The sequence below is a fragment of the Cornus florida genome, unplaced genomic scaffold (assembly GCF_030987335.1).
Source record: "Cornus florida cultivar Cherokee Brave unplaced genomic scaffold, ASM3098733v1 CherokeeBrave_3.0.0_Hap2_Chr11, whole genome shotgun sequence".
NCBI lineage: Eukaryota > Viridiplantae > Streptophyta > Magnoliopsida > Cornales > Cornaceae > Cornus > Cornus florida.
This window is the reverse complement of record NW_026775581.1, coordinates 4,110,785-4,124,482: the sequence shown is the minus strand read 5'-3', so window position 1 is coordinate 4,124,482 and position 13,698 is coordinate 4,110,785. Positions and strand designations below refer to the sequence as shown.

General features: G+C 34.7%; 1 protein-coding gene across 1 annotated transcript; it reads left to right on the top strand.

The window, feature by feature from the left end:
* Positions 1-10,695: 10,695 nt before the first annotated feature.
* Positions 10,696-13,008, top strand: LOC132286958 (aluminum-activated malate transporter 10-like). Its single transcript, XM_059789400.1, has 6 exons — positions 10,696-11,062; positions 11,363-11,503; positions 11,598-11,870; positions 11,972-12,090; positions 12,233-12,376; positions 12,511-13,008. Exons 1-6 carry the CDS (start codon positions 10,696-10,698, stop codon positions 13,006-13,008), a joined length of 1,542 nt encoding a protein of 513 aa, XP_059645383.1.
* Positions 13,009-13,698: the final 690 nt, after the last annotated feature.

The following is a 13,698-nucleotide window of genomic DNA, read 5'->3' as shown; positions in this document are numbered from 1 at the left end:
TTCACCACTGAAAGTGGCAAATTCAGGAATTCTGAAATTCCTTGGATATTCAACATTATCTATGAACTCAGGGTATGGTTTCCTATAGATAGGTTTTCCACCCCTTCTGGTCAAACCAAATTCTTGCTGAAAAATTTCAACAAGCTGGCATCTATCCATCATCAGCAACTGAACTGGTGGTTGGTAATTCTCCGGCCATCCTTGTGGTTGGTTGGCCATGGGTTGCCCCCCAAACACCATTGGAAATGTGTTTGGGTCTAGGTTATTCCTCCAGTAACCTTTATTGCCTCCTTGGTCAAGAGGGTCCCTTAGTATGTTCTGCCCCCCATCTGTTATAGGAAAAACCTGAGGTAGTCTTTAAGGAATGGTAGGAGGTGGCTGAACATTCTGCTGACCAACATTGGGTGGAGAATACAAAGGATTTACCAATTGACCTGCCTGAGCTGCACCTTGAAAAGACCCAAATTGATGCAAATTGTTAGAAAGAACTTCATGACTAACCTGTTGAGGCAGAGTCACAGGAGCTGAATTCTGAACTTGCTAGGTAACTGGAATGGTCATCATTTGTGCAGGTGGAATCTGCGTTGTCTGTGCCTGTAACAAGGAATACACAGGTTAATGAGAAGGACTTCCTTCAACAAAAGTATTTGGTCTGTTCACTGGAACGGCCGATTGCTAAGAACTTTCTGAATTGCTTGGCCTAATAGCCATGCTTTGAGACATGTCGGCCACCTTTTGGGAAAGAGTGGCCAAGCTTTGAGGAATACCTGTAAGAGACCGTTTAAGCATAATTTCCAGTCTGCTGGTCATTCTGTCTTGTGCTCAAATGGCCTCGTCATGATTACGGCTCATTAAACGTGTTATATCCATGATTAGACCGTTCGTCATTGCTTCGATGATCTTTGCAATCATATTTTCTCCTTCTTTAGGAACGGCACGTGAACTTTCATCAGGAAATCCAATAGCCTGTTCCTCTTCAATTTCGGCAGGATCTTGAGCAGATTTGCCGTGTCTTTTTCCTCCCGCCATAGAAACACTCCCTTCAGAATATCCCACTAGGCATGCCACTATGTTTAGCCTTGGAAAAGTGGGTACTGGTTCCGATGGAACCAGATGGGCGTGCCAGGAATTGCAGTAGTTCCAAAGAGAGATCCAAACAATATTCCAGAGGGAAGATTGCAAGACCAGGCGATTGTGAAGAGGTCTGGAAAGAACACCTTTGGGTTCTTTTTGCCTTTGATAAAGGACTTCGGGATCGTTAACTAGCTAGGAAGAACTGTAAAATTATCTAATGAAAAGTAAAGTGCAGGACTAAGACTAATCATATTGAAAGTGCATTGCAATGTAAAGTAAAGATTATATTGAAATACGTATTTGATTTAGCGTTGAACAGGCTTATTATGTTACAACATAATGACCTATTTATAAAATGAAAAATACAATCAGTTAATAATAGCAGTTCCATTGATGCCTCTAATGCTTCTAAGTGTCCAAGCCATGCAATCGTGCCTTTCTGATCCTTCCATAATTTCCACATTCCTCTTCCATGTTCCAATCATGTAACCATGTCTGGTAATCGTGTCTAAAACTCCCACATTCCAAACATCTTGGAACGATGTTTTGATTTCCTAGAACTTCCATGTTCCAAATGTAATACCCATAATTTTAGAAATGATAGTCTTGGTATTTTAAATTATGATTTTAGATTTTTATTGCATTTTTAAGAATTATGTGCTTATTTGCTTAATTGTTTAATTGTGAATTTATTTTATTATTTGCTTAATTGACTAATTGTGTTTTTTTTAAATTAATTGTTTATTTGTAATTGTGTATTTGTTTTACCTTAATTGTTTAATTGTTATTTAATTCAATTAGTTGACTAATTGGTGTTTTATTGACGTGGTTTATTTTACGGCTTGTATAATCTATTTGTGTTAAGTCTGTATGCTTAGGTGGACTTCATTGGTTTAAGTTTTGTATGTGTCATATATAGTTTAGGTTTAGGGTTTTATTTTATGAAGTTGTGGAAGCCGACGTATAATTTGGTTGGAATTAAAAGTAGGGTTAATAAACGCTTATATATATAGAATAGTATATGTCTGCTAGGGTTGGAAAAACCCTATTCACGTAATAGTGCTTGAGAGGGAAAAACAGAGGAGAGCTTGAGAGAAAAACTGAGAGAACTAGTTAGGATGTCGGCCGTGGACTGAAGGTTGTACCAAAGAGGAAGGAAAGGATGGCTTGTGGGATTGAAACCTAGTAGTAGGAGGTTTACCAGTTGTTGACAGTCGTCGGAGAATTTAGAGACGACGTTGAAAGGTTTTAAACCGAAACCTAAAAGCAAGTTTCATTCTATCCCCTTCCTGTAAACTTGTGTTCTGTGCATTCTATATGGTCTCCAGGAAGTTAATTAAAACATTTAAAACGGATGTGTTATGCATGATAGATAGACTGATAACTGTCTTACGTTTTATAACTGAAATTGTTTCTCTTGCATAAACTGTTTCGATTAGGCTTTAAACTTTGGTAAATTAAATCATAAGGGAATGTGAGGACTTTCTTTGGATTTAAATTAGACCCTAAGAAGTTTAAAAACAATTGGGACAGAGACTGGAAACTTCGCCGGAAGCGAAGAAGATGAACAGACGAAGCAAAGAGGGGCTCTCAGAGAGAGAGCCGGCTCCCTAATTGAGGGAGCCGGCTTCCTAGGTGAGAGAGCCGGCTCCCATGATAGGGAGCCGGTTCCCTTGGTTGGTGCACACCTACGGGTGTTTTCTGAAGGTTTTTGGTTTCCAGGGGCTTAAATGTGATTTCTGGAAAGTGAAGAGGGGTTTTCAATGTTTAAAATTAACTTATTAAACCTTTGAAAATAGTTAGTATATGCTAGCGTGCTAATCTTAGGAGACATCATGAAATATAAACATTTAATTGGCATACTGTCAAGGAATGAGAAAGGTTTAATTGGCTAGTTTGTTTTAGCAACTTAAACGGACTGGTAAGAAATTATTTATGGGATGTTATATCAATGATATATACAATTTAATGAAGGCTAGAAAGGTTGGTTTAGGATATGGTTATAGATATCATGAGTTTTAGATACTAAGTTACATGCTGTCAGGGGTTGAGGAAGTTTTACTTGCTGGTTTTGTTTTAACCAATTTAAATGGATTAGTATAAAATACTATTGGGGTTTCATATAATGTGCAGTTTCGACTTCTGAGTGTCATTATATCATGCACAGGTTTTATAATTGAGGTTTGAATAGACGTCATGAGATGTAAATATTAATTTGCATGCCGTCAAGGATTGAGGAGGATTTAATTACTAGTCTTTGTTTTAGTAATTTAAATGAACTAGTATGAAAGCATCGTTTGGGAATTCTAGTATAATGTGCTCAGTTTATAATTCTGATAATCATTATATCATGCTATGGATGTTAATTGATGAATTGTTATAATTTCTGTTTTGTCAATTGAATGAATATGGATGGATTAAATTGTTTATAATTACTTTAGCAATTTAAACGGAGGTTCTATGATTATAAACATATATTGTATGCATAATAGGATCTTGTCTATATTTGATTTATATTATATTTGTCTTTAGATGTATTTGATGTTAATTTGAGTGTACATCATTTATGGATCATATGCAATATATGCACCGGTATGGGACGGTGGCATATTGGGGATGGATTAGATCAAAACGCTAAGTCCTACCTATTCATACATACGGAATGGATTAACTAAAATAGTTAAATCCTACATGAATGCATGTCCTATCAACTAAAATAGTTGAACGACATAACGGATGTTTGTTTTACTTTTCTGTATTAGGAAGGATTTATATATATACATATGGTATTATGATATGAGCTTGAGTCTCAGGATCATGGTTAGGGTGCGTATATCGCAAAGGTTAGGTAACTAGATATAGCTGATGTTCCCTGGTAGGTCTAGGTGTACATGGCCGCTGGAAAGTGTGATTTACATGTTACTTGCTATTCAGGCTGAACTATATCTATATAGACTATTTTAGTTATTGCCGAGCTGTCTAGGATGTATCTGCGTATTAGGCTTATGTATGGATTGTAGTAGAATGGAACTTGCGTGTAGGCCTGACCCACTCTTATTTTTCAGGTGTTCATCAGTACCAGGCTTAAAGCTTGATCGTGATGGAGCAGATTTAGTCACTCACTCCTCCGACTACGTAGGACTGCTTTGTATGTTTAGCTTTAGATTTTTATTGCAATTGTTTCCTTTTCAGTTTGTGATTTGGATAGGGGCCCACTAGATGGATTCCCGAGTTGTACAGATATTTGAAAGTTTGGAATTTATATTAATTTATAAATTTTGAGGATTTTTAATTTAGAATTCTTTTCAGCTTATTATTTTATTCTTATTTCATATTTGTATTATGTGCTTATTTATATATTAATTGTCTAGTATCCCTCGAATCTGTGTTCGGACTTGATTGCCCATAGCTCTAGAATCGAGGGGTATCACACCAAATGTGTAATCGTGTTTGAATTTTCCTTGGAGCTCCCACGTTCCAAACATACCAACAATCGTGCAATCGTGCCCTTGATTTTCCTTAGAGCTCCCACGTTCCAAACGTGCCAACAATCGTGCAATCGAGCCTTTAGATGCCGTCATCAAAACCAACTCCCATATTTTTAGGCACTAAAATTCCACGTTTGAAAATCCAACAATTAACACGTTCCTTTAACCAAGTCGTTTTATTCCTACGTGGCTTCTCCTGTGATACACTTCCATATAATTTCAACTGTTAGATAAATCTCCTGTGATAGACTTCCATATAATTTCAACTGTTAGATAAATCTCATACCCATGCCCCACGTGTCCTATTTCAATTGGAGAAGTTGTTTTAAGCAAAAAAATTATTAACCACTTCTAATTGAAATTCCTTGAGTTTAGCCTTGATCCAAACTCTTTTTATATATCACAAACCGGCTTAATCTAAAATTCCTTCCACGTGTGTATTTTTCATTGGGCGAAAATAAGGGTGTGAACACGAAGATTTCAAGACCCAAACATAATTGTTTAGAAAAACAATATCATAGCATATTTTTTCCAGTGAGGCTGAAGCCTGAAGAGTAGAATAATGTTCTTCTGCAAAATATAATAATAATAAAAAATAAAAACATTGTTTTTAACTTATTTTATTCCAGCAAATGAAGAGATTAAGCTCATCAAGAATGCTGTCCTTGAAGGTTGTGTCATTAATGACTAGAGTATATACTTAATTGTGTATATATGGATTATACGTGGGTATGTATGTGTGCGTGTATAATGAGGAGGGTTGAGTATGCTTAGGGTAGGAGTATGACTTGGGTCGCATGAACCCTTCCTTCGGCCTCATCTGACGTAATCTTGTAATTGTAATTCCGGTGTTATGTATGTTATAATCGTTTTATGTAAGTTGATTGTTTATTTTCCAAAATCAAACGGGTGCAACCCGACCCGATATAATTATAGATCTCTCACAATCCGAAAGTTTATGCATCGTAATTTTTAGATGGATAAATAATATACAGAGTATGGATATATGTATGTGTGTGTGTGTGTGTGTATCTGGCTGCCAATCATGCCCTTAAGGGCATACAATTAGGCCCAATATAACCAAACTGAATCAATTTTACAAAGACCAAAATATTGGGTCAGAACATGGGTCATGGAAAAAGTCAGAGAAGGGGCCCAACACACATGAAGGCAAGTGGCATAAAATGTTTTTTTTTTTTTTGGTATGAATAAGTGGCATAAAATGTTAGAGTGACAGGGCTCACCACGAATTCTGTGACCACAGGACTAGAATTTTGAGGTCCAGTTTTGTAACGTCATCATCGGGTGAAAGTTTATCTTAAAAAGTTGATTATAATTGAAGTTGTAAGCGGTTCATGCGTTGATATGACTAAATCTAAATAGCATAATTAAGGTTTGTGGAGTTCAGAGATTTGTCGAGTGAGAATTCAAATTCTCAAACTACAATATTTATTACGGTACAGATAATCGTTGTATCTTAGGAAACAGATGCTATAGAGTCCGTCAATACCATAGTGAGACAAATCTATCTTAAAAAAATAAAATTCAATTCTAAACTCGGCCTATTAACATGTTCTTTATTTATATAGTTCGGTTTTATTATTATACTAATATATAAATATATTTTTTTAGAGAAGAATATATATATATATATATTATTTTATAATAATAATTATATATATTATTCTTTTACATAATAATTAAATAGCAATACTATAGTATATAAGACATGATACCGCTATGAGTACAGAGAACTCTTAATTGGATCGGTCCTGTATTACAAAAAATATATATATATATAATAATAATAATAATAATAGTAATAAAAAGAAGAAGAAAAAGAGAGGAGACCCCTTATCATTTATGTCATCAAGAGATTTATTGTTGTTTTTGTACTATTTATGTTTATTATTATTTCACAATCTTGCAAATATTTAACAACTCAACTCTCTCTCTCTCTCTCAATTCTCTTGGGGTTCATTTCTTAAGCTAAAAATCATACTCCAATACCATATAATTAATTATATTTAATTAGATCACCATGCCACTAAAATTATTAAATCCATATATGCTGAGGAATCAAAAGTACTAAGTAAGCATGTGAAAGGAACATCATTGAATAAATAGAGAGTGTGTAAAGCAGAAGGCAACTTTAATTTGATAGTTGAGTTAGCCTTTCAAAATCAAATCAGTGCTGCTGTGGGAAGACTCCAACACATACAGGGAGATAAGTTCTCTTTCCCATTAAATTGAAATAAGCACAAACCAATCACAACATGATAAAAATACACAATGCCCACTTTTAATTATAAACAACATAACCTAGAATATTGGTAATGTCCTATTCTTGACCTAATTAACCAGCAATACGTGTGTGTGTGTGTGGTGTGGGGGGGTGTTAATTATTAATTAACAAGAAAACAGAGGCAGTTTTAAATGAATGTGGTCAGCTAGCCGCTATGCTAAAAGGCATGGGGAGACCACTTAATGAGTTTGTTACTTTTGCCATAACAAATGATTTGTTAGGTATTTTTACATCCATATTGGGGTTACCACTTTAGGCCGAAATGCTTTGAAATAAGCTTGAATTAGCTCCTTTCTTGTATTGGACATTCCACTCTAGGTGATTCTGACCCATCCCACCTGAAAAAATATTTATAATCAAATCTCCCCCACACTCACACCCCCTTTTGTATGTGTATTCACTCATACACACGCGTCGAGTCTCTATAAAAATATTTAAGTGTGTGAGTGTGTATTTTGTAATGAAAACGTATATACAATTGAGAGGTAGCAAGTTGCATAATTGATTGCTGAGCATTTATCCTTTTTATATATAAAGGGTTAGTTCAGTACATGAAGTCAAAAATTTGATTTGGGGGCACATTAACACATGATTGAAAAACAAATATTAGTAGAGAAGTTTCCTCCATTGATATCATCTATGTATGAATGTGTTTGATGACAACGGTTACTTTGTCTGCCTTTGGGCTGGGTTGGTTCTTGTAGTTTTTATTACTCTTGGGCCTTGTGGCTTAATCTCTTGGGCCTTGTCAATTGCTTTGGGTTAGCTGGACTAGCTTTGTCAATCATGTAACTTTTCTTCAATTAATATATTCTCAACTTACTTTTCAAAAAAAAAAAAAAAAAATGGGTTTAGAAGATTTATAAATAGAGATGGATTTATAGAGAGAAATAATTGTAGAGAGAAAAAGTGATTGGAGATTGTGAGAAAGAAAAGAGTGTGTAATTGTGATTGGAGATTGTGAGAAAGAAAAGAGTGTGTAATTAAGTTTTGAAGTTAGTCGTTTTTTGCCCGTAAATTAGGAAATTTGCCAAACCACCTAAATCTTGTTTTGTGTATTTTTTGTATATTTGTCAATTGTGTGTGTGATACCTTAACAAAAACATCTTAAGATCCCATGATGTAGAAGAACACTAGTATACGTGTGATGTGCATATTTTTCCTTCTATAATGTAGGAATCTCAAAGTTGATCGAGTGGTAACAAGTCGCCCACTCAAGATTTTTGTAACTGTCAGAGTGCATGGGGAACGTAGGCAACATTAGCCTTTGAAGAGAGTTTATTTCCTATTTTGAATTTGTGATCTTCATTGGCCCTCGATTTATCTTTGTAGATACGAACAATCCATATGCTTTGCTACAAATTGTATTGTGGTTTTATTTTTACCAGATATCTTCCTTAAATCAACAAATATTACAAATTTCTTTCACTAATTTTCTGAACTGAAGTACCTCTTGGTAACACACGCATCAGCTTGGACAACCAAGCTAGCATCTAGCTAAAACCTGACAACTTGATTGATATAAGTATAAATTCTTGATATAATTAAATTGGGTTGTACACTTGTACTCGGCAATTCCTATGGAATGTTCCTCAAAATAGCCGTGGTGATATATTTAGTTATTGTAATGATACCCTTTTCCACTTTCTTAAAGTTCAATTATCCAAAATGACCCCCTAAAACTAATATAACTTATTAATTGCTACTCATTTATTGCTTCACATATAGATCCCATCCAGAATAAGAAGTAATTATTCGTTGTGTCCAGTGCACCGAGCACATCACAATCGTTGATAGCTGCAAGAATGACTGTATACTCCCAGAATAAGACGTGGAGAGTTTCAAGATAGATAAAAAAAATTCTTTGGTTGAGAGTGATATTACGTGTCAAAATACTAAAGTATTGTAAAAATTCTGATGACATCAAAGTTTTAATGTAATAATATATCTAGATACTTGTATTGTCATTAACTGTTTACCTCTTCCACTAATTCTAAACTATTAGGGCTAGTTGGGTATAGTTGAATGAAATAAAGTGGGAATAGAATGAATTAAAAAATGAAATGAGAATGGAATAGAATGGGACCATTCTCATTTCCTGTATGATTACACAGAAAAACATCCTATTTTTGTAAAACATATATATGTGTGTATGATTACATAGAAAAACATTCTATTTTTGTAAAACATATATGTGTGTGTGTGTACCCGACGTTTCATCAAATGTTTTTTTATTCATTTATTTATTATTATTATATTTAAAGTAGAAATGGAATGGTCATTCCTTTAGTTGGAAAGTGAAATAAATTAGTGGAATCACCATTCTCGAATAATGAGTAAGAATCATCATTTTAACTTTAAAGTTAATTACTAAACTAAAGAATGAAACAAAATCATTCCATTCCTACTTCATTTGATTTCATTTACTCACACCAAACATGACCTTAGGTCTTAAAAGTTTTGTTAAATCAAGGAAAAAAACAATAAACTTGACCGTCTTTAAGAAAACCCTAATAATATATATGACAAATAATAATTAAAATAAATATGTAGAAGAGAGAATTTATTATTTTAAAATACTAACAAAAGTTGTTATTGGACTTTATTAATTGGAGTGCTTCAAAAACCGATTGCTCCTTAAAGAAAATAAATAGAGCCTTGAACAAAGTCAAGGGTTCTATGTATATATTTGCATACTGCTTAGTATCAAATATAATATTTCATCTTAATTGCAAGATAAGGAAATTTAACTTACCTTTTCTATTAAAAAAAAGGCTTAAACAAGTAATAAATGTTGCTGTTACTTATCAATTGGGTAAAGGGAGGCAAAAGAAAATAATTAGTGTTAATTAACCCTTCCGTACTAATGCTAGGACATTGATAAATGAAGGAATATACTTTTGTCCTTACTTGCCTGCATCACAAAGCACCAGATATCTAAAATGAATTAAAAATGATTATCTCAAGATGGTGCGTTTTCCTAATTTTTCCTATATCCATCACATATGAGATGTCAAAGAACCACTAACAAGAAAGGATGATCACAAAGGCAGAACCTAGGTTTTTTATGATCTGAAACATTTTTTTTATAACAATAAAGCGATGACGTTTTAACTTTTTGTTTAAATTAGGAAATTTCATCTCTACTGCTCATGCAAAGCCAAAGGTTTACACAAATTTATCATTGTTTAAAACATAATGCTTCTTAGCTAGGTCTGATATGAAATTATTACATAGTATATTGATTAATTTTATGTTTACATACTGCTGTGATTGTCAAGATAATCCAGCACTCATGCTGGCCAGTTCATTTGGCCATCATGAAATTAAAATATTGTTTGGGTTGTGGATTCTATATTTTATAATTATATTCTAAGGACAAATTGATTTCATATGTAATATTAAGCGAGACTACAGAAAAATTACACTAAATGCAGGTGATATAAGCAATGTGTACACCACCAGTACAAGATATATATGCATGCAATAGTGCTGCGTGTGTCACTGTGGTGTGTGTGAAAGAGAGAGAGAGAGGCTATAAAATCTCAAATGACCTACCCAAAAATATATAAAAATGATGGGCCCTCTAGCTAGGATCCCTATTCCATTGGAAAAAAGTTTTTATTTATTTATTTAACAGACAAAATTAGATGCCAAATACCCCTTTATATATCAGATTTCAACAGACACAACATGCAATCTAACACCTAGGTTTGGTTTTGCCATTGCATGGCATTGGGGTTATTTATTGGCAATTAACTTCACATTCACAAGAGCACCATATATATATACTTCTCTCATCTCATCAACATGTCACTGCAATCTCAGATGGCCAACACAAAGGAAGCTGCCAATGGAGGAGGAGGAGGAGGAGGAGGAGGAGTGGAGTGGAGGATAAGAGTGGGAAATGGCTCGTCAGAGACTTTGGCACCAGAGTCGTCGGGAATTGCCAGCAAGGCCTGGCATGGTTTTCAAGGACTGATTGTAGGTTTAGCAATGCGAGTGTGGAGGTTTATAAAGAAGGCATGGGATTTAGGTGTGGATGAACCAAGAAAAGTGATCCACTGTCTCAAAGTAGGGATGGCCCTTACTGTTGTCTCATTGTTTTACTATATGAGACCTTTGTACGATGGTGTTGGCGGGAATGCCATGTGGGCAGTTATGACAGTTGTGGTTGTCTTCGAATACACTGTGGGTAAGTACCCAACAAATTTTAACACTTCTATTGTTAGTTAAATTGTCTCTCCCACACTTCTATGTCTAAACCATCATTAGTACTATTCTACAATCAAATTAAACATCCATCATGACCCTTTTTATTCAATTCAAAATATATCTTGCAAATATTGAAAGATTTTTTTTTTTTAAATGTTCATGACAGCCTGACAGGAATGGCTTGATGTTCAAGTACTCAACATCTATAATTTTTTTGAAATGCAAAGAAAGCAATTCTGAACCTAGCAGTACTGAAAACTAAAGCCTTACATTATTACAGGTGCAACAATCTGTAAATGCTTGAATAGAGCTAGTGGAACTTTTCTTGCTGGAGCACTCGCAGTTGGGGTTCACTGGCTTGCTAGTCAATCAGGAGAAAAAATTGCACCTATAATTGTTGGAGTGTCTGTTTTCCTATTAGGTATGTAAAATATAATTTGCTTCCTGAGAAAGTACCGTACTTGTATATATATATAGGATATTGGACTCACTAGCTATATATTATCTTTCTACAGCTTCTGCAGCAACCTTCTCTAGATTTATTCCGGTAGTGAAAGCGAGGTTTGATTATGGTGCTATGATCTTCATTCTCACATTCAGCCTAGTTACAGTATCTGGTTATCGGGTGGAAAAGCTGATTGATTTGGCTCATCAAAGATTGTCCACCATTATCGTAGGAATTTCTATCTGCATTGTCATCATCATGCTTATACGACCAATTTGGGCTGGCGAGGAGCTCTATCTTCTCATCATTTGCAACATGGACAAGCTTGCAAATTCCTTAGATGGTAAGTATAATTGTCATATACCATCCGCAGCTTATATATGTACTGATCAAATTAAGTTATTCTTATTAAGAACTTGTTTTTCCCATACAATCATTTTATAGGTTGCGTGGCCGAGTATTTTAGTGATAGTGAAGGGACCACCAACAGTAAAGAAGGATGTGATAAAAAATTGCAAGGCTACAAGTGTGTGCTGAACTCAAAGGCAACAGAAGATTCTATGGTATGCGAAGGGATATATGATTCCAAATATATTTTCAAATCTTTTACGTAGTTCGTTACAAGACCCTGTAATTACAGGAGTCTCGTGCACTAAGTTTGTCCTTTATTTCTCTTAATGAGATGTGGTCCGATATTTTATATAGGCTGGATTTGCTCGATGGGAACCTGCCCACGGGCGCTTCAATTTCCAACATCCATGGAAACAGTACCTCAAAATTGGGGCATCAATGCGTAACTGTGCTTATTGCATAGAGGCACTAAATAGTTGCATCAACTCCGAAAATCAGGTAACCAAAGTTTTAGCATTAATTTTTATTAGTGACAAAATTATTATTTTCTACGTACCATGGCCTAACTCATATTCCTAAAAGTTTTTCGAATGTATACTAATATGAAGCATCTTTTACTGACTAAAATACAGGCTCCTGAGTTGATAAAGAAGCATCTAAGTGGTGTCTGCTTGAGAGTGGGCACAAATTCCTCTAGTGTGATAAAAGAGCTAGCAATAAACATCAAGTCAATGAGGAAATCATCCACAATAGATTTTGCAATTGACGAAATGAACAGTGCAGTACAAGAGCTCCAGAATTATTTGAAGTCTCTTCCTGGAATACTCATTTCACCACCACCAGATTCAGAGGCCAAAACTCCCGAAAATGAGAAAGGAGAATCGGTGCTTTCGACAACTACTATGATACCTCTCTTGGAATTCATCCCTGTTGTAACATTTGCTTCTTTGCTGATTGAAGTTGTTGCACGAATTGGAGGGCTCGTAGATGAAGTTGAAGAATTAGGAAAGTTGGCTGAATACAAGCCTGCAGCTGATGAGAAGCCCAAACAAAACCAACCTAATAACAAGATTGTCCCTAATGAACGGGATGATGATGATAAAACTATGAAGACCCTACAAAGGGTATGATGAGTTCTATTAGATGCTCATGGCAATTTATAAGGAGCTGTAATTTGTACTGAAATACAATACAAATATATGCATTCTAGGCTGTAACATTACATGCTAGCTCAAATCTCCCCTTTGTTTTTTTTCTTCCCTTTCTGGCTTACAAAAAGATTTCCACGACAATTATATCTAGTGTGAGATGTAAAATTATTATTGACATATTTTGGTGATCAAAACAAGTCCGAATCGAGTTGTAATATTTGTTTATCATCAAGAGTCGGTCTCGGAAGTGGAATTTTCAAGTGAAATGACTCACAACAATGAAAAGCTAATAGTCATGATAAGTGTGTGAGGATCACTTAAAATGGGTTACAAGTTGGATTTTTCTTCTTAGGGTATTTCAGCAATCCAATCGGTTGGACTTCACTCTTGAATCAGTTGCATTTTCTGCGCAAAATCATGTCTCGGAAAAAATCCAACCGATTCCAAAGTAAGCTTGAACCGATTGCATTCTTCTGAACCAAAAAGGAAAGTTTGTGTTTTTACCAACTTGTATTACCTTTTGAGTCTGACTTAAAGGGATATTCTAGAACGAAAATTGATGTATTTTCTAACACTATTAGGACTATATACTTATCTATATAAACTCATATTCACACACATTAATTTAGGGCTTTTGCATAAATATTTTCATAACCCTAGAAAGCCTTT

What these genes read in the sequence shown, in the direction of transcription:
- LOC132286958 (XM_059789400.1), top strand. Translation starts at nt 10,696, where the DNA reads ATGGCCAACACAAAGGAAGCTGCCAATGGAGGAGGAGGAGGAGGAGGA. An exon ending in GCTTGCAAATTCCTTAGATG is followed by an intron (nt 11,871 to 11,971) that starts GTAAGTATAATT and finishes ATCATTTTATAG; the next exon opens with GTTGCGTGGCCGAGTATTTT. An exon ending in AGGCAACAGAAGATTCTATG is followed by an intron (nt 12,091 to 12,232) that starts GTATGCGAAGGG and finishes TATTTTATATAG; the next exon opens with GCTGGATTTGCTCGATGGGA.